Source organism: Chiloscyllium plagiosum, chromosome 17 (assembly GCF_004010195.1).
Source record: "Chiloscyllium plagiosum isolate BGI_BamShark_2017 chromosome 17, ASM401019v2, whole genome shotgun sequence".
Classification (NCBI taxonomy): Eukaryota; Metazoa; Chordata; class Chondrichthyes; order Orectolobiformes; family Hemiscylliidae; genus Chiloscyllium; species Chiloscyllium plagiosum.
Window position 1 is genome coordinate 33,899,182 of NC_057726.1, and position 20,172 is coordinate 33,919,353.

A 20,172-nucleotide genomic window follows, 5' to 3' on the forward strand; every position below is an offset into this window, starting at 1 on the left:
AGGTTATAAATGGAAAGAAAGGCAATGGTATGTGGTGAAGTCTGTGGTTACTGACAGGCTTGGGGAAACTTATGTTGATTGACCCGTGCTCTTTAATCCTGCTATCTTCTGTTGATGGGTAGTGAAATATAGGTGTGCCTCTTGGTGTAAAGAGCATCAGTGACTTATACTGCAAACTGGGATGTTTTGAAGATATCAACTTCTGAGCCTTGGAAGGAGCCTCTGTCATTAGAGTTAAAAGTTGCAATGTCCTTGACAGGCCTTCAATGTTTTGATTTCAGGCTCAAGTTCTAGCTACAGCATATTACCTAGCTCAGTTACAGCATCTTTGGTGAAACAAAGTCATCTCAGGCATTGTTCTTTAGTAAAGTTAATGTAGAAGTAGTCCTGCCTGACTACCCACTGTGATTTTACGAATTCCTCTTGTAGCAATTCCTCCTTCTTCCCCTTGCAATCCTGTTGCTTTCATTGTCTTGCCTCATCTGCCCAGGGCTGTTGGAAGACAAACAGTGGCAGCGCAACACCAAAATCTTCTCAACAGTCAAAGTGAATGTATAAAATGGGTCAAAATTCCAGAAGTTAACCAACAATCTAAAATGATATACCAATTGTTAATTCCATACTGGATGGTCCCTTTCTGACTTTCACAAGTTGTCAGAGATCTTAACACATGGCAAGATGGATGCTAAAGTACACCAGAATCTGAAGAGGACCATCCGACATTTGCAGAATGCTAATTTGTATAAAGGCTTCAGTGTTATCTATCAATATGGCAGGCAACACACTTCCTCTTTGAAATAAAGATTAACTTCCTGCTATATTGGCGGATTAGGAGGCCATTCAACACCCAAAAATGCTGGTGCAGCATAAACACATTTCTAGAGCTATGTCTTTCTTAATAACCTGCATCTTTAGCTCTAGGGGATTAGTTTTGTCCTGTTGTTGGCATTGCATCAACATTTGAATCTCTCTATTGTGTCTCGATCATCAGAACCAGATACAGTGATCAAGATGCAGGCAGATTGAGTTTAGTTATGATTTTCTTTTGTATTCTTGTGTTGTACCTATAATTTGGTACTTTGTTGATTCTTTTGGTTGGACATAATTGTAATTTTTGTAACTAAATGAGACACAGATGATGGCAAATCGACAGCTCTTTTATTTTTGCTCCAATTTTCTTTTCCAGTCAGATCAATGAAATATGGAGTCCTTAGAAATATGGAGTCTTTACCAGCTGTGATTCCAAACCACTTGAGATGTCTAAGTTATATGAAGTTAATCAGTCACCTACTGAAACAGCTTTATTGTTTTCAAGCACCCTTTCGATATTTTCAGAGAGTAGGGCAGTCAAACTACATATTTTAAATAGTGGGCCTCGATTGATATTCCAATATTAATACAGGCCACACTAGCAGAAATTATTAAATTAGAATTAGATCTTAGAATACATTTTCTTCTAATATTTGAAATACCTCCATCAAACGGCTTTTTCTTTAAATGATTCTTTGCACCTTTGATATTTTGATCATTCCAAATAGATGTGAAAAAAAGTTCAATTCATAGGTCGTAAAAGCATCTCAGATTGTTGAATCATGGAGTTTTACACATGTAAATATGCTTTCATTTATGGTATTTCTTTGGTAGATTAATTATTTGCTTTGTTTTATTCATTGATGAAAGGTATTGACTCTGCCATTGGGCTATCCTATAAATTGGAAAGACAGGCTTTACTAATTTATTAAATCCTTAAAAGGTTCATATGAATGGATATTAATCTTTTATCATATGAGTTTCAAATGTAGCAATTGCAGTGTTTGTATTGAGCACAGGCCCATGTAATCATTTGGGACCACTTTGTAGTTTGCTAGACTGAACCAGAATCATTGGTCTGATCTAGTGCAATAGATCTTTGACAATAGACAAGTTTGGACTGACAAGTGACAAGCAATATTAGTACCACATAATTGCCAGGCAGTGACCATCTCCAATGAGAGAGAATTCAACCATCATTCCTTGACATGCAATGGTATCACATCCTGAGGTTATCATTCACTGGAAACTGAACTGGATGAGCTTGACAGGGCATTCCTATATAACGCAACAGTTGCGTTCCTCTGCAAGCTCATGTTGTAGAAACTGCTATCAAAAGTCACGCTGTATAGGACTGCAAAAGAAAATTACTATACCCATTCAGTAGAAATTTCACGTTATGCAAACAGCATCCACAATTCGTCAAATGCGTTATAGCCAATTTGCTTTGACTAAACATACCAGAAAGACTTGTATAAGTAATGTGGTTACAAGAGCAGGTCAGAGACTGCTTGCAACAAATAATTCATTTCCTGACTTCCTTAAAGAATGTCTACCATCTGAGGAATGTGATGGAATACTCGCCATTTTCCTGAGCGAGTGAAACTCAAACATCATTTAAGAAGCTTGACTCCATCTAGGACAAAGCAACTAATTTTAGTGGCACCACACCAAGAAGAATTCATTCCCTTCACCACAAGGCTCAGTAACAGTTGTGCGTACCACTTACAAGATGCTTGGTAGAAATTCTCCAAGTCTCATTAGACAGCACCTTCCAAACCCATGGCCACTTCCATATAAAAGGACAATTGCCAGAGATACGTGGGAATATCACTGCTTGCAAGTTCCCCTCCAACCCACACATTATCCTGACTTGGAAACATATCACCATTCCTTCAATGTTGCTGGTTCAAAATCCAAACTCTATCCCTAGTGGTATTGTGGATCTGCCTACACCAAATGGACTGCAATGGTTCAAAATTGGACTTAAGTACTCAATATTAGCTCTCTGCTTTATTGGCACCACATAAGCAACCATTCCTCACCACCAATGCACAGTAGCGGAAAACTGTAGTATCTACAAGATGCACTACATATATTCACCTAAGATCCTTAGCCAGCAGCTTCCAAACCCACTACCATTTCTATCTAGAAGGACAAGGGTGGCAGAGTCACCACCCCTTGTCAAGGGCATGGGTTTATAGTGCTGATCCAGCAAATGATACTTGCATTGCATGAATTAATTTTTTATTCACTAGTGGGATGAGTGCATCACTGGCTGGTCAGAATTTATTGCCTGTCCCTAGCTGCCCTTGAGAAGGTGATGGCGATCTACCTTGCACTGCTCCAGTCCACGTGCTGTAGGTTGACCCATAATGCTGTTAGGGGAAGATTTCTAGGATTTTGACTAAGCATAACCGAAAGAACAGTGATATATTCCCAAATCAGGATGGCAAGTGGCTTGAAGGATCTTGCAGGTGATGTTGTTCCTGTGTCTCTGCCACCCTTGTCCTTCTAGATGGAAATGGTAGTGGGTTTGGAAGCTGCTGGCTAAGGATCTTAGGTGAATATATGTAGTGCATCTTGTAGATACTACAGTTTGCCGCTACTATACATTGGTGGTGAGGGAATGGATGCTTATGTGGTGCCAATTAAGCAGAGAGCTAATATTGAGTACTTAAGTCCAATTATATAGAATTACTGTTGTTTTAGAAGCAACCCTCCACTTCCCTGATCTGTAGGAATAATGAATTGGGCATCACCACAGATCTGACCTCCACACCAGGGTACTTTGGGTGTTGCTGTGTCCTGTGACCCAAAATAAGATTTTATGGATCTCTATAAAGTGGGGACCTTAATGATTGCCTACATTTGGGTTCAAGGCTTGGCCATAGATAGAGATTCAGAAGCTTTGTTTTACTCCAACTTGTTGCAAGTTTCATTATCATTAATTGACCACCTAATGACCCACGTTGGTGCCACGTTAGGCACATCACCCAAGGATCTTTTCATCGAGAACTTAATTAGTGAGGTAGTGAAAAGGAAGTAAGTTTCTCTGCAGGATCAACTTACCCAATTACCTCCAAGGAGAGGAAAATCATGCCTTCTGATTCTAAACGGAGATGACAGAAGTGTGAAAATGTGGATGATGAAACTGTAAACAATCGAGCATAGGCAAATGAGGTGTTCAGAGACCTAAATAGTTTAGGGAATTGAGTTGAGAAAAGCCACATGAAATTCAATGTAAAATAAACATTGGAACTATAAACTTAAATAATGTTAGTTAACAGCACAGTGAAATAAAAGACGCAGAAGTGTTGGAACAGATTGCTGCAGTGTGCAAATGCTTTCAACAATCAATATGGTGAATAGGAGCTTGGATTTTATAATGCACTAGGTGAGAATAGAAGTTTGCAGATTTAATATTGAACTCATTATAAAATCCAGTTACAACTACAGAAAGTCGATGAAGGCATTAGAAAAAAATCAGCATAGGATTATTTGTATTTGATATCTGGTATCAGAAACTTGACCTTCTATAATGGAGACACTGCAGAAGTTGAATTTACTTGCATTTAGAAAAGATACGTGAGGGTATCGTAGTTAAGTATCCAAATTTATATAATTGAAATTAAAATCAGATTAACCATTATCTTGTATCTTGTATCTTGTTCATATATTTGCATCAACAAGCTGAGCCCTGAAAATTGTTTACCCTGCTGACAACAAGAGAACTTGGGATGGAGCAAAAATCTGGCATAGCTAGTTCACACAAATTGGGTTGAATTTTTTGTGCTGAAAATGTGTTGCTGGAAAAGCGCAGCAGGTCAGGTAGCATCCAAGGAGCAGGAGAATCGACATTTCGGGCATGAGCCCTTCAGGAATTCCTGAAGAAGGGCTCCTGCCCGAAACGTCGATTCTCCTGCTCCTTGGATGCTGCCTGACCTGCTGCGCTTTTCCAGCAACACATTTTCAGCTCTGATCTCCAGCATCTGCAGTCCTCACTTTCTCCTTGAATTTTTTTGTGAATACCTCTATTGGGTAGAAGCTAGGCAGATCAAATCTGCCTTTTCAATAGAGGTGGTTGGAGGCCCATTCAATTTTCATGTTTAGCTCTCATTTGAATTTTGCTGGTGAGTCATTAGTACTGTGGAGGATAGATTCTTGGCAACCCTGTCATGGAACTGTACTTGCTCCAGATAAGTTAAGTGGGAGGGCCACAGGGGATTGGGCTTGTGGGGTAAAGGAATTTATTTTCATGGAGCCCTGAGGAACATTTGAGAATTAGCCCAATTTTTCAAAGTAGATTAGTCAGAGAGACAGTCATAGTAGATGGTTATTTCAAAAGTAATTGGACAAACACTTGGAGAAAAAATAATTTGCAATATATGGATAACATTGTTGAATTGTTCTATTGTTGAATTTTGGGGATGAACAAACATTTTCTTCTAGTCAGCAAATTTCTATGTTCCTCTGATTCACATATTGCACAATATGGAAATTTCTGAATTCAAGTCTGACTCTAAGGATTGAAATATAAAATCTAAGATGATCTTTCACTGTAGTACTCTTGCAGCTGATCCTAATCATTTGGATTGTTACGACACTATTTGAAGTGTTTTGTGGCACAATGGTAGTGTTCTTACATCTGATCCAGGAGACCTTGGTTCAAGTCCTACCTACTCTGATGTGTGTAATATTTACAAGCATGTTGCCAGGGTTGGAGGATTTGAGCGAGAGAGAGAGGCTGAGTAGGCTGGGGCTGTTTTCCCTGGAGCGGCAGAGGCTGAGGGGTAACCTTCTAGAGGTTTACAAAGTCATTTGGGTAGCACAGTTGCTCAGTGGTTAGCACTGCTGCCTCACAGCGCCAGAGATCCAGGTTCGATTCTGGCCTCGGACGACTGTCTGTGTGGACTTTGCAGATTTTCTGTGTGTCTGCATGGGTTTCCTCTGGGTACTTCAGTTTCCTCCCACAATCCAAAGATATGCAGCTCAGGTGAATTGGCCATGCTAAATTGCCCATAGTCAGGGGTCAATGTAGGGGAATGGGTCTGGGTGGGTTACTCTTTGGAGGGTTGGTGTAGGCTTGTTGGGCCAAATGGCCTGTTTCCATTGTAGGGCATCTGTAGGGAATCTAATCTAATCATGAGGGGCATAGAGAGGGGTGGGGGAGTCCAGAACAAGAGGACATGGGTTTAGGGTGAGAGGAGAAAGATTTAAAAGGGAACTAAGGGCACCTTGTACATGCAGAGCATAATATGGATATGGAATGAACTGCCGGAGGAAGTAGTGGAGGCTGGTACAAATACAATATTTAAAAGGAAAATGGACGGGTATATGAATAGGAAGGGTCTAGAGGGATATGGGCCAGGTGCTACAAATGGGACTAGATTACGTTAGGATATCTGTTTGGCATGGACGAGTTGGACCAAAGGGTCTGTTTCCTTGCTGTGCATCTCTGACTCTGTGACAGATTGATGAAAAAATATCTAGCAGGATTTGACGGGTTCTTTTGGTAAGGTAATAAAGTCCCTATGCCTGAGCTGGAAGGCACAGGTTAAAATCCCAACTGCTCCAGAGGTGTGAAGTAACAAGTTGATTAGAAAGTATGTGCGATGAACTCTCAGCCAAGGCAAACCTGTAAAACTGGAAACCATAACCTTCAACCAAAGCCATCAATAAACTTTATTTAGTCAAGTAATTAATTGTTATTTGTGGGAATCTGCTTCATGTATATTAGTTGCTGCATTCCCAATATTTTACTGTGATCAGAATTGAAAAATGTGCTTTTTAAAGATTTTTTTTCTTGTGATATGGGCCTCTCCAGAAAGGCCTGCATTTGTTGCCCATCCCTAATTAGTCCTTCAATTGAAAGATCAGTAGTTCACTTCAGAGCAAATTGAGAGTTAATCTGTGATATAGAATCCCAGAATAGAACAGGCCAGAACAGGAAAACATGGCTGATTTCACTCCCTAAAGGGAGATCGGATTTTTAACAACAATCAATTATAGTCTTGTGCTCACAATTACTGAGATTAGTTTCTATTCCAGAATTATTAATTGAATTTAAATTCCAAAGACGACCACTGTCCCAAAAAAGACTTAGACTCTAGATCACGGTTCCAGCCCCATTACCATTACACCACTGTCTCCCCTGGTTGTGAAGCACTAACTCATCCTAAGGACTGGAAATGGTGTTTTATAAGATCTTTATTACTACATAATATGCATTTTTCATAATTTTTAAACTGTTTTGCTCAGCTAGAGGATTGCAGTCACCTGTGGGTTAGACCTATAAAATTATCTTCGACTTTAGTTCTGTTCATTGACTTTCAGGAGGCAGCATTCAAGTTGAATGAACTGAAGATGGATGTTAATTTTTTTGCTGCCTTTGAAAGGTCTCTTCTTTCTAAGTAGTGCTCCAACTAGTGCTTGAATTAAGAACCAGCTGAACTCACTCAAGTTAGCCAAACTGTTAAACTGGCGCACAACCGTTTGACTTTCTAGTTGATAGATTTCAGACCAGTTTGTTTACAATTGTTTGTTTACCATGCTAGCTAACAGTACCAGAGGCAAAAATAGATTGAATTTTCATATTTCATAATTACTTTTATGTGGCTGCGTTATTATACAATGAATAATTATTCATTCCAATCTTTGATTGTGCTTGGTGGTTACACCTCACTGGAAAGCAAGTTATAGGATTGCTTGCATTTCTGTGAAAGGAGCTTTGCTGGAAGCAGATCTGAAGAGCCGAGTCAATTTAATGTATTTATTATGAATTTGAATACTGAACAATTTTTTGTTCTTTCACTATAATTAACGTTCTAAATATTGGCATTTTGCTTGTTAGGAAATATAAGTGCTGCAGAATGTCTGTTGTGAACCTAAATTATTTTCATTTCTAATCTGTAGTTCTAGTGATTTTGTTACCTTCCCAAGTGTAATCTTTAACCTGCCAAAAAGCAGCTGTTTCATCGGATTGTTTTTAAAGCACCTTATTTTTGATGTATCTGTTCTATTTTTTTTCTAAATAAAAATCATACAATGTATTATGGATACAGCAAGGTAGACAAATAAATACTTCTGTTCAGCAATTTGTGAAGACAGGAAGGTTTAAATCTGAAAATATTATAGAAAACAAGTTTAAAGAAATATACCAAATTTAGTTATGCTGTCAGACCTTTGGTTACTCGCTCCCATGTGAATATATTATTTAGTAAAATAGACAAAAGCATACCTGATCATGTCTTAATCATCTTCAAAGCCTTTCATTTCGGATTGAGAAAATGTTTTTCCAGAGGTGATCCACAAGCCAGTAGTTTATCATTGTGTTAGCAGAAAGCACTTATTGTACAGCAATGAAATTCTAATAATTTGCACAGATGTACAAAACAAAAGCTGCCATGAAGCTTGGAGACATAAACAACCGTATGAAGGAACAAGAGGAGGATTTTGCCAGAAGGACTGCTCAGTACCAACGGGAAATACGGCGTCTTCAGCAGCTACTGAAGGACAAGCAGGAAACCCTTAATGGACTGCTTGAACAGCAAAGGTAAAGCAGTCAGTGGCAAAGCAAGCCAATTAGAGCAGACTGGTAGACAGAAAGATGCACAGCTGCAGGCTCCTGTATTCCATTATTTCCATCTGGTGGTTTTTTTTGGATGGCTTACATTATACACATTAATTTTGACATAAATGCACAAACAAATGACAAAAGTCAAAATTCAGTTACCTTAGCCTTAATAAAAATTTCCCTCCTTGATGTTGTAAAATGCATTAGAGCCTCTTTCATGACATGTTCAAGCTACATGTTTCTTTCTGCTTCCTACCAGTACAAAATAGATCAATTTATTAGAAATATAATTTATAAAATTATGAACCGTAAGCAGCAACAACTTATAATTATTCGACCTGTAGGCTCTAGTTTTATATAATTATTTGCAGTGATGATTTTTCTTTGATTCAATGATATTCTGCTTGTAAAATTATCTGATTGTTCAGTGTTGTCAGCTCTGCAATATTGATTGAAGCAGTGTGAGATGAAAATATTCAGTTAATCCTCTCAATTGGGGTAGGATGAGGATGAACAGAGTATCAAATACCAAACATCTTCATATAATACATATTAGCAGCCTTTAGGACACAGCCTTTAGGACAAAGCTAAGACAAAGAATTAAAATTGACCTTGCTTAAGAGAGGTAATGGTTATGAAAAGAATGCAATTCTGTTTCTAGCAATATTTGTCATCAGCAATTTGCATCTTATTGGCAGCTGTGCAATGCAGTCCATTGTCTGTAAAGCGGGAGAGAGCTGTGAAAGAAATATAATCACCATCTCTTTCTCCGCTCTTCATTGCTTTCCTAAGATAATCAGTTAAAATATTTCCAAAGATAAATCCGAGCTACCAGGTTGCTGTAGTTGCTGAACCATTTAATAGTTAAAGCAGCAGTTGCTGCCTGCAGAGTCAAGTGTGGGAATTAAATGAATAGTTAAAAAACGTACAATTGATAACAACCAAAAATATTTTGATGTATTTTCATTTGAGAATTCTTGTATTTCAGAAATTTTAACCTGTTCAAACTTGCTAGTGCTATTATTGTTTTACAAAATGCATAAAAATCTTAAACAAAAATACTTAATTGGTAAGGAGGAGTAAAATATATTTATTTTTGAAGATTACTGTGAAGATTACTATGAAAATAGATAAATATTTGTAGATTGAAATAACAAAATATAATTAGATTAGATTACTTACATTAGATTAGATTAGATTACTTGGTGTGGAAGTCCACACCGACCCGCCGAAGCGCAACCCACCCATACCCCTACATTTACCCCTTACCTAACACTACGGGCAATTTAGCATGGCCAATTCACCTGACCTGCACATCTTTGGACTGTGGGAGGAAACCGGAGCATCCGGAGGAAACCCACGCAGATACAGGGAGAATGTGCAAACTCCACACAGTCAGTCGCCTGAGGCGGGAATTGAACCCAGGTCTCTGGCGCTGTGAGACAGCAGTGCTAACCACTGTGCCACCGTGCCGCCCTAGTTAATTAATTGGTGAATATAATTGTGAACTATCAGCTGTAGTGACATTACATAATTCCCTGAAAGTGAGTGTAATGAAAGAAGAATGGGAATAGGCCATTTAAGCCTGTTTTGCCATTTAATAATCTATGACCTAATTCTATATAACTACCTTTGTTCCAAAATCCTTAAAACTTTGATTCACAAGAATTTATCAATGTCAGATTTCAAAGTAACAGTTGATCTACAATTAATTATTATTGCAGAAGATGGTTCCAACATTCTGGCATCCTTTGTACATCAAAATGTTTCCTCAAATTACTCCTGAAAACTCTGGCTCTAACTTGTAGATTATGCTCCCTTAGTCCTGCATAGTGGAATTGATTCTTCATCTACTCCATCTGTTCCCCTTAATATCTTAATTTTGCAAATTCCCTTGAATAGAACATGTTTTGGAATCTTGCTTCCTAACTTAACCCTTGAAGTCTAGTAATAAATCTGTTAAGTGTACACTGTACACTGTCCAAGAATAGTATAGCTTTGCTAAGATGCGGGGCCTAAAGTTGCTCATAGTGCCCTGGTCAGATTGCATTTGAAATATTGTGAGCAGTTTTGGGCCACGTGTTGAAGAAGAATATGATGGCTTTGGAGGGTGTCCAGAAGTTTACAAGAATGATCCCAAGTATTAAGGGCTTATCATATAAGGAGTGGTTAAGGCTCAGGGTCTGTACTTGGAGTTTAGAAGGATGAAGGAGTTCTGATTGAAACTTACAGAAGGGCTGGAGAAGGTGTTTCCACAAGTAGGAGAGACTAGGACTTGAGGGCTGAGATGAGGAGGAATTTCTTCAGCTAGAGGCTAGTTAATCTGTAAAACACATCTTGGAAGGAACAAAGGGCAATGTTGCTAAGTTTACAGATGACACAAAGATAGATGGAGGGTCAGGTAGTGTTGAGGAAGCGGGAACGCAACAGGAAGACTTGGACAGGTTGGGAGGGGGGACAATGAAGTGGCAGATGGAAAACAATATGGGAAAGTGTGAGGAAATGTACTTTGGTAGGATAAAGAGGCTGATTTTTAAATGGGGAAAGCTTTGGAAATTTGAAGCAGAAAGAGAATTAGGAGTCCTAATTCAGCTTTCTCTAAAGGTTAAAATACAAGTTCAGCCAATAGTTAGGAAAGCAAATGTAATGTTGGCATTCATTTCAAGAGAGAAAGATTACAAGGACAGAGATGTACTGCTAAGGCTATATAAGGACTCTGAGTTTAGAAGGTTGGGGTGGGGAGGAATGAGGAGGCAGGGGAATCCTATTACAGAATACTGAGAGGCCTGGACATAGTGGATGTGGAGAAGATGTTTCCACTAGTATGAGGGATTGGGACCCGATGGCTCACCATCAAAGTGAAGGGATGACCCTTTAGAACTGAGGTGAGGAAGAATTTCTTCAGCTAGACAGTGGTGAATCTGTGGAGCTCATTGCCGCAGAAGGCTGTAGAGGCCAAGTCATTGAGTGTGTTTAAGACTGAGATAGATTGTGTGTCTGTGTGTATCTCTTTCTCTCCCTCTCCCTCTCTCTTTCTTTCGCTTTCTCCTCTCCGTCCGTCCGTCCGTCCGTCCGTCCGTCCGTCCGTCCATCCATCCATCCATCCATCTATCTATCTATCTATCTATCTCTATCTCTACTCTATCTCTATCTCTATCTCTATCTCTATCTCTCTCTCTCTCTCTCTCTTCCCTCTCTGAAGAGGGAAACAAAAACACAGATTGCCTTTTTGAGGAAGAATTATGGGACACTGTTGAAGTCAAAAGGTAAAGCATAGGATGTTCTGGAGTCTGCTGCTCTTATCAAACACTCTGAAATCTTGCTGGCACGACTTGCTCAGGCAATATAATGTTGTGATCTTTCACTCACTTCTTCAACAGAAAAATTAGATTTTACCCTAGTTTCTGTAAAGGTTTTCCTATTTATCTGAACAGCTTGTTCATAGAAAGCTTTCCTCCAACTCAGCTTGTTCATTGGAGAAAGTGAGGACTGCAGATACTGGAGAGTCAGAGTCAAAACGTGTGGCGCTGGAAAAGCGCAGCAGGTCAGGCAGCATCCAAGGAACAAGAAGGTCGACGTTTTGGGCATAAGACCTTCATCAGGAATGTTGGGGGGGGGACGGAAGGGGGCTGAGAGATAAATAGGAGAGTGGGGCTGGGACTAGGGGGAAGGTAGCTGGGAAAGTGATCGGTAGATGCAAGTGGGGGGTGATTGTGATAGGTCAGTGGGGAAGGTGGAGCAGATATCCTATTTATCTCCCACCCCCTTTCCCCCCCCCAACCCATTCCTGATCCCGAAACGTGGTGCAGAAAGGTGATACAGAATATTTATGCTTGAAGCCTGGCAACAGTCGAGAAGCACTCTCTTGCTCCTCTGATGCTATCTGACGTGCTGTGCTTTTCCAGCGCCACACTTTTCGACTCAGCTTGTTCATAGCAGTCTTTCCTCCAATTGAACTGGATAAAACAAGAATCTTCTCAAAGCCTACTCAAAGGCTATTCAAAACAACGCTAACAGAGTCTGCGGATAAACAAACATTATCACCAATCATGCAATTTACAGGAAGCCTTGTATAAAAAAAGTCCCCTATATGCTTTCAGTGAGCTCTTTTAAAGAATTTACTCCATGTATGTCCACAAAGCTTTATTTAAATTATTTTCCACAATCCTTCAGAACTCAGTCCTCCAGTATTAATTGCTAAACATCACTGACATTATTCACAAAGCAAACAGTAGATTGTAGAATTTATATATTTTCATAGTTTCACTGTAGTGACTAATGAAATGGTGTGTTTCTAAATTCCACTTTTTAATCAATCTCATTGGTAAAGCCTTATTTAAAGCTGTTGAATTGTATAATATGATGAAATATAAATAATTTTATCACTGTGAAAGACTAGTTGAAAGCTGGTGCAGATTTGTGCTTTCTAGCAATATATTACAATTGCCCATAAAATCTGTTGAGCAGCTTTTATTCTCAGTTGAAGTCTTTTCAATTTTTGTGCCAAATCATATATTAACACTATTGACAAAACATCACAACATTCCAGAAACAAACAGCTTTACTAGTTTTGTCTAAAATAATTTCCAAAAGAACATTTGCAGCATTTGTATGTGTTACATTCCTCTTATTTCTGAGCAAGCACCTGGGTCATTCATACTAAAGTAGACTAACTGTAGAATCCTCCTATCAATATGAAGAGTTGGTACCAGAAGACTGAATACTGCATAAGTCTTTGTTATTTAATGTCTATTCATCCACCTAAAATAAATGTTCATTAAATTATTTAAACTGTCTATTCCTTTTAGACAAGTAGAATCTGAACTTGAAACAGTTTGGGAATCAACGACACGAGAAAATCGTCGAATAAAGGATCTTTTGCATGGCACTGTACAAAGAAGTAATCTCTTGGACACTGTCAGCTTTGATAGATCAGATATAGAAGGAAACCCTCGCAGGTATTTAAGCAGCCAATCAGATTTCAAAGCAATCAGCTATTGTGATGTAATACTGTCCTCTGCTAGAAGGATAGAAGATAGAAGGACACATGAAAATGACCTGCGGCCAAATGTTAATAAGTACTCGCCTCATCGTGTGGCTGAAAGTGGAGATTGTGCAATCACACAGCAAAAAAAGAAAAAGCGCAGGGAAGAAACTGTCAAGAGTCCGATGTTTGAGTCTGACTCTGATCAGCAGCAAATTGTCTCCTCTGATGAAAGTGACAAAAATGAGCATAGTTTCTACTCTTAAATTTTCAAATGTCAATGGTAATCATATTATTATTCCTGCAAATGGTACAATATTCACATAGACTGAAACTGGAAGTCTGATTTTTTTTTTAAATGAACAGCTAAAACATTGACACAAGACTTCATGTCTTAAAACTATATTGTAGCCAAATACCTTAGAAAAAACTTTCTCACTATTGTTTTGTGGTGAGTAATTTATACTTTGAACTATTTTAAATAGAATAGAACATCCCCCCGCCCCATCCTCTTAGTCCAGAAAATACTGCTATACTTTACATAGACCTTTACAAAGACTGTCAGTTTTCCCAGACTCGATCCAAAATGATTCTTAACTCCTAAGAGTTGATTCCTATTCAGTTCTGTTCTCAAACAGGTCATTTGTAATCTTTGACTTAACCTAATCTACACTCAATCTCTTTGACAGCGAAGTTGTGTCTTCCTATTATCTGTGTTCTAGCACAAGCTAGGTGAATCTACCAGCTTTGTTTTAACACCCCCCTTTCTCCTGGATCCAAGCAGACCAAATGTTCTGGGAAAATCTGTAATCTGTCTTTCAGAGGCTTCCTCAGTATCCTTTACCTTGGTGACATGAATTACACGGGGCCTTGTATCAACTTAGAAATGCTTAATATTAACCCTTAAGAGCCTTAACCTTCTTCCTTTTTGACAGTAAATTGATAGCTTAAATCGCAATTGTTTATACCGAGACATTCTCAACATTTTTCTGGGACTTTCAAGGTTCTTAGCCTTCACTGTTAACACACAGGTTGTTGCCAGTCTCCAAGCATAAATATTCTGCATCATCTTCCCAGTAAAACAATCTAAATCTTCCTTAGGTATTTTAGGATTGAAACCACCCACGCTTATTGTCAGACAGGTGTCAGAACAGGTCACATAACTTCCTTCATTTTACCATTAAATTTAGTGGCAGAATTCCAAAATATAATAACCTTATAAATCTCATAGTTATAACAATGTATGTTTTTCTCATGTGCTTGTTGAAATTAGAATGTTTATATGTGCTGAAAAAGTATTTTCTAGTTACTTCAAATTAACCATTTTGAAAAAAAAAATCCTTTATAGATACATGCTTTTGTTGGTTTTATTTACATTATAATGGGATGCATCCCTGAATATACCTTGCCACCTCTAGATAAAATTATCCAGATTTTCACAATGTGTTTGGACTTTTGAACCTCAGGGACTTAGTTTTCCTTTAAAATTTCATTTAATTAGGTATCTTATTTCCTAGAGAAAAAAGACTTAAATGAAAATGTCGCTTTACTTTACTCTTTAAGTAGTTATCCTTACTTTTTTCATCCAGTGGTTTCCTGCTGAGACAATTATATATTGCCAAGGGACATTACATCTTTGGCAGAAAGAACACACACTATGGAATAGTTTTAGGGTTTGTTGAGTTTTTCAGGGGTAAGGTAGACAGAGGAATAGTTGGAATTTTATACTATTGGTATATTTGTGTGCAGGAATGGGAATTTTATAATGTAAAAACATAATGGGTCTGCTGGGAATTGTCAGTGACTTGCAGAATTTATCTATAAACATTTTTATAGTACAACTTTTAATGTACCTCCTCAATGCAGTGAACACAATAAATTAGATGAGAACATGTTTATTATTAAGTGTTTAGTACTCTTCAACACTAACCAAAGAGGAAGTGTTCATTTTGCAGCACCTTGAGTTTGTACTCAATAATGGATTTGTTGAATTTTAAGAAGACTTAGATAAATTAAATTCGCCAAAACAGATTGTGAATATTTTGCTTAGATGGTAGATCAAATTTATAACGGATCAATAATGGAGGAAAATAACAGTAGGAAAGCATTTGCAGCAAATACTTGATGTATCCCCATTTTACAGAAAGCCCCTGTTTCAGTTTCTCCCAAGGAAATGGCCATCCCTTTCTACCAAGGAAATTGTAAGGCAAGTTTTCTTTTCTAATTTCCCTTCTGTGGAGCCAGAGAGATATTTGTTTGGCATTACTCTAGACTGTTCCTGCAAGTATGGAATAAATAACAGTCTTGTACTTTTTCATACACATACCACCAGATTAGAGAGGTATTTAATTCATTGCATCAAGGATTCAAGGTATAGCATTTCAAATCGGTAATGTTTGTAGGCATGCTGGTTCACATTGATACACAGCCATACAGCACTGTGGGCCTCTGCAGCTATCACAAAGCTCTGCCTAACCCAAATTGCAATCTATTGCCCTGATACATCAAGTATTTACTGCAAATGCTTTCCTACTGTTACGTTCCTCCATTATTGTTATGTCACAAATTTGATGCACCATCTAAGTGAAATATTCATAATCTGTTTTGTCAAATTTAATTTATCTAAGACTTTTTAAAATGTGTGGCCCTCCTACAATCCTCAATCACTTGAAGTTTGGGATGCAAAACTAGTGTGCAACTTCCCATACCAAGTTCAATTCACCAGTATTCACTGACCAGTGAATTATTTATTGGAATTACTATTTATTGGAATATCAAGTGGACCTGAAGTAATGATAAAGTCCAGGGCCTATTGCAGGGTACAGGTTTCTGGGGTTTCTCTTGCATTGTATTTGGTTTGATTGTAGAATACTTGATTGTTGTGGTTGGTTTAAAATTCTATTATTGTTGCACTATGCAATTACCATGTTTTTTTTAAATCTAATGATTCATGTTATGTTCTCTACTTTCTCCCTATAATTGATTCATTCTGCCCTGTTCTTTTTGTCTTCAAAGCCCCAACAGAAAATTAGTCTAATTCTTGCACTAGGTTCATTTTCTGTTTCTCTACTTTTTAATCTATTTCTGATTCCCATCAGCCCTTCAGAACACTGAGGTATTTTGCATGTAATGGTGTTATGCAAATACAAGGTGTTGATTTTTAAATGAATCTTTAATAAGAGCAATATCCAGAAAACCAATATACATCAGGATTATGAAAATATTTTATAGAAATTAAATGTATCTTGTAAAGCTCCAGTTTCTGACATTTCAAAGAGTTAACAGCAAACACAAACAAATAGTGGCACTAATGCAATCATGCTTATTGAACTGATTATTGTGACTTTTCAAGGCTGAAACCACAAAGGCAAAATCACTGAAATACCCTCAAGGAGCATCAGAGCATGCTGGTACTTACAACATTGTAATTCCTGGAATGTAGCACTTGCTAGAAATCTATATGTTAGTGCAACATTTCTAAACCAAATGACAGAAAAATGATTGATGATACCTTTGATATTCAATTAACATAGCCTATACACTTGACTGCACTTCAAAAGTAGTTAATCAGTTGTGAAATGCATCTGGTTGCCCGAGGGTCATTCCAACCCAATGTTTTTTGCGTTACTTAGAGTTACAGCATTATAAATAATTTGCAAGCAAGATCTTTAACTTTTGAATTAATTTGCATTGAATAATACTTTTCCATCATAACCCATTGAATTTTTGTGCAATTTCATGATGCAACTGAATATATTCTTGTTTGCTAATTGTTTCTTTAATAAGTTGATTCACATAGATACCTATGTACTGACTAGTGTTTCCAGATTGAGGTGAATGTGTTTCTATATGGTTTATAGGAACAGCACTAATCCATTTAGTCCTCCAGGTCTGTTCTCCAATTCACAGAGATCATGACTGAATGAACTCCATTTACCTACCTTTATCCCATAAAATCTTTGGTTCACAAGAATCTGAGTGTTAATCTTCTGGAAAACTTTATAGTCCCATCCGTAGACATTCTGCTGTCCATGACCTTTGTCACCTTTTCAAGAAAATTCAATTATGTCTCTGGCTCTATCTGACTAGCTGCGAATTTTCATGCTGTTCAATTACACTATCCTTAATTGTAGACTCTGTTAACCTACTGAGAATGGATTCTGTTGGATGATTGAATTAGCCTGAACTAATGATATGGAGACTTAGGGCTGAATTTTGAGCACAGGATGAGGATGTTTGAGTGAGAACATCTCTGAACTTAGCAGAAATCATATGGTTAACATACCTTTGTTCCTCAAAATGTTGAAATATTTCAATATCTTCCAGTTTTTTTACACAATGTCCTTAAACATAAATACATTTTCCCAACACTGTTGAGCAATGCTTTCAACTAAATAATCTAATCTAAAAAATCTAATTTAATCTAAATGCTTTTACTTTGGTGAAAGACAAGCAGATGCATACAAGAAACCCCAATGGTCTAAGATAACATGGTGGCAGGACTGGGTCAGATGAATCAGGCACACAAGGTGGCACCCACATGAGCGTACTTCTCAGCATGGGTTACCATGCAGAAAGTGTTTCGAGGTGCAGCTCACTCCACCAGGATGGCATTCAGCTTCCATATTGCTGCCTCTAGCAGCAGTATTGATATACGTTTCACATTCCTTATTTCCTTCAGTTTGCTGGAGAGCAGGGCTCAGTATTCATAAATTATATCTAACATGATTGGAGCACTAAGTGTGGCTTCCCTAATAATATGCATAAAGCAGCATCAATGAGCAGGAATAGGCAAATAATCCTAATGTAAAAATCATTGAGTATTTAGGCTGCATAGATTCAATCACATAGAAACAGGTCAACTGGTCACTACTTTTGCTTGTACCCCATACAAAACCACCCTCTCCTCTTATTTTCTTTCCCTCCACTCTAGTTTTCCTCATGTTTGCAGCAATCTCCCCTTAAATATGATGATGCAGACACTCATTGTGAATAAAAGTTCAATACTCTTTCCAGTCACTGCATGAAGAAATGTTGCCCACATTGTTTACATGATGTATTAGAACATAAAAGCCTAAGAAATAGAAGCAGGAGTGGGTCACTTGAACCTGACCCATCATGTTATAAAATCATGGCTGATCTACTTCAGACGTCAAATCCTCTTTTGTAATAGCTCCTTATACTCTTCAACTTGCCAATATTTCAAAATCTGATTCCTGTATAAATACTTTGTGATCTAGCCTCCACAACACTGTGTGGAGATTTCCAGACATTCACTATTATCTGGGAGTAGAAATTCCTTCACATCACACTTCACGTTTACAGTTTTACTCTGTAAATATGTTCTTTAACTTCAAGATTTCCCCACAGCTGGATATATCTTCTCAACATTACCCCTGTCAAGCCCCCTCAGAATCGCGTTTCATTAAGATTCCCCCTCATTCTTCTAAATTCTGATGAATAAAGGCCTAATCAATTTATCAAATCTTGATAAGCTCATTCATCCCAGGAATCCGCCTAGTGAAACTTGAACCCCTAGAGGACAGTGACCGTAAATTAATAGAATTCAGCCTGCAGATGTAGTAGCTACAATTGAGTGAAGGTAGCTACGAAGACATCAGGGAAGAGTTGACCAGAGTTGATTGGAAGGGGGAACCTAGAAGGGAAGATGGTGGAGCAGCAACGTCAGGAATTTCTGAGGGTAGTTTAGGAGGCACGGCTGAAATTCATCACAAGGGAGAAGGAACATAATAAGGGGAGGATGATGTAACCATGGCTGACAAGGGAAGTCAGGGACAGTGTAAAAGAAAAAGCGTACAATGTGATGGAGATTAATGGGAAGCCAGAGGATGGGAAGTCTTTAAAAACCAGCAGAGAACAACTAAACAAAAGCAATGCGGGCGAGAAGATGAGGTATGAGGGTAAGCTAGTTAGTGGTGAGGTGAGAGTGACAGCCTTTGACATCAAGGCTATATTTGACTGTGGCATCAAGAAGCCCTAGCAAAGCTAGAATCACTGGGTATTAGGGCAAACTGTCTCTTGGTTGGAGTCATACCAAAGGAACATTGGAGGTCCATCCGCAGCTCCAGGACATCTCTGCAGGAGTTCCTCATGTGACAATGCTGCTTCTTTAACAAGGTAATACTGTCCTTCGGGTTTTTTTCAGAGAGGTTGTAAAAGCAATGATTCTGAAAGGCGTAGGTTTGAAGGGTTTTAGGGACAATTTGATTATAACGAGCAAATACTGCCTCAGGCAAAAGGCTTTCAAGTTTTAAAAAACTCTTGTACAATGAAAGGGGAGTGGCCAATTCTCCCAGCTCTGCTTTTCTCTGGTTTGGTTTGGTTTTTAGTAATCTGGCTGCCCACTGAAAGCAGTCAGTCAGGTTAGAAGCTGCTGGGCCCAAAGAGTCAGGTACGTGCTGATCCTCTCTCTCTCTCTCTCTCTCTGACATCTCTCTCTCTCTCTCTCTCTCTCTGACATCTCTCTCTCTCTGACACTCTCTCTGACATCTCTCTCTCTCTCTCTCTCTCTCTGACATCTCTCTCTCTCTCTCTCTCTCTCTGACATCTCTCTCTCTCTCTCTCTCTCTCTGACATCTCTCTCTCTCTCTCTCTCTCTCTGACATCTCTCTCTCTCTCTCTCTCTCTCTGACATCTCTCTCTCTCTCTCTCTCTCTCTGACATCTCTCTCTCTCTCTCTCTCTCTCTGACATCTCTCTCTCTCTCTCTCTCTCTCTGACATCTCTCTCTCTCTCTCTCTCTCTCTGACATCTCTCTCTCTCTCTCTCTCTCTCTGACATCT

At 38.4% G+C, this 20,172-nt stretch overlaps 2 protein-coding genes across 10 annotated transcripts in view; one reads left to right on the forward strand and one right to left on the reverse strand.

Annotated features, from left to right (window-relative positions):
• The window catches only part of cep89 (centrosomal protein 89), a 116,390-nt gene extending 102,613 nt beyond the window's left edge, over positions 1-13,777 (forward strand). Inside the window, exons 19-20 of the mRNA XM_043706832.1 lie at positions 8,196-8,365; positions 13,195-13,777. Of these exons, the coding sequence (XP_043562767.1) occupies positions 8,196-8,365; positions 13,195-13,636 (612 nt within the window). The 3' untranslated portion in view covers positions 13,637-13,777. The remainder of the gene's footprint in view (positions 1-8,195; positions 8,366-13,194) is intronic.
• Positions 1-20,172, reverse strand: part of zgc:165481 (uncharacterized protein LOC100073327 homolog) — a 50,824-nt gene that overhangs the window by 2,809 nt on the left and 27,843 nt on the right. For 5 of the 9 annotated variants that reach the window (XM_043706835.1, XM_043706839.1, XM_043706836.1 and 2 more), the window contains 2 exons: positions 8,546-8,638; positions 3,883-4,005 (listed from right to left, as the gene is read on the reverse strand). The gene's annotated coding sequence lies outside the window, so the exon portion shown is untranslated. Of the gene's footprint in view, positions 1-423; positions 493-3,882; positions 4,006-8,050; positions 8,190-8,545; positions 8,639-20,172 lie in introns of those variants that run through there. The other 4 variants (XR_006314106.1, XM_043706837.1, XM_043706838.1 and 1 more) reach the window with 4 other exon arrangements.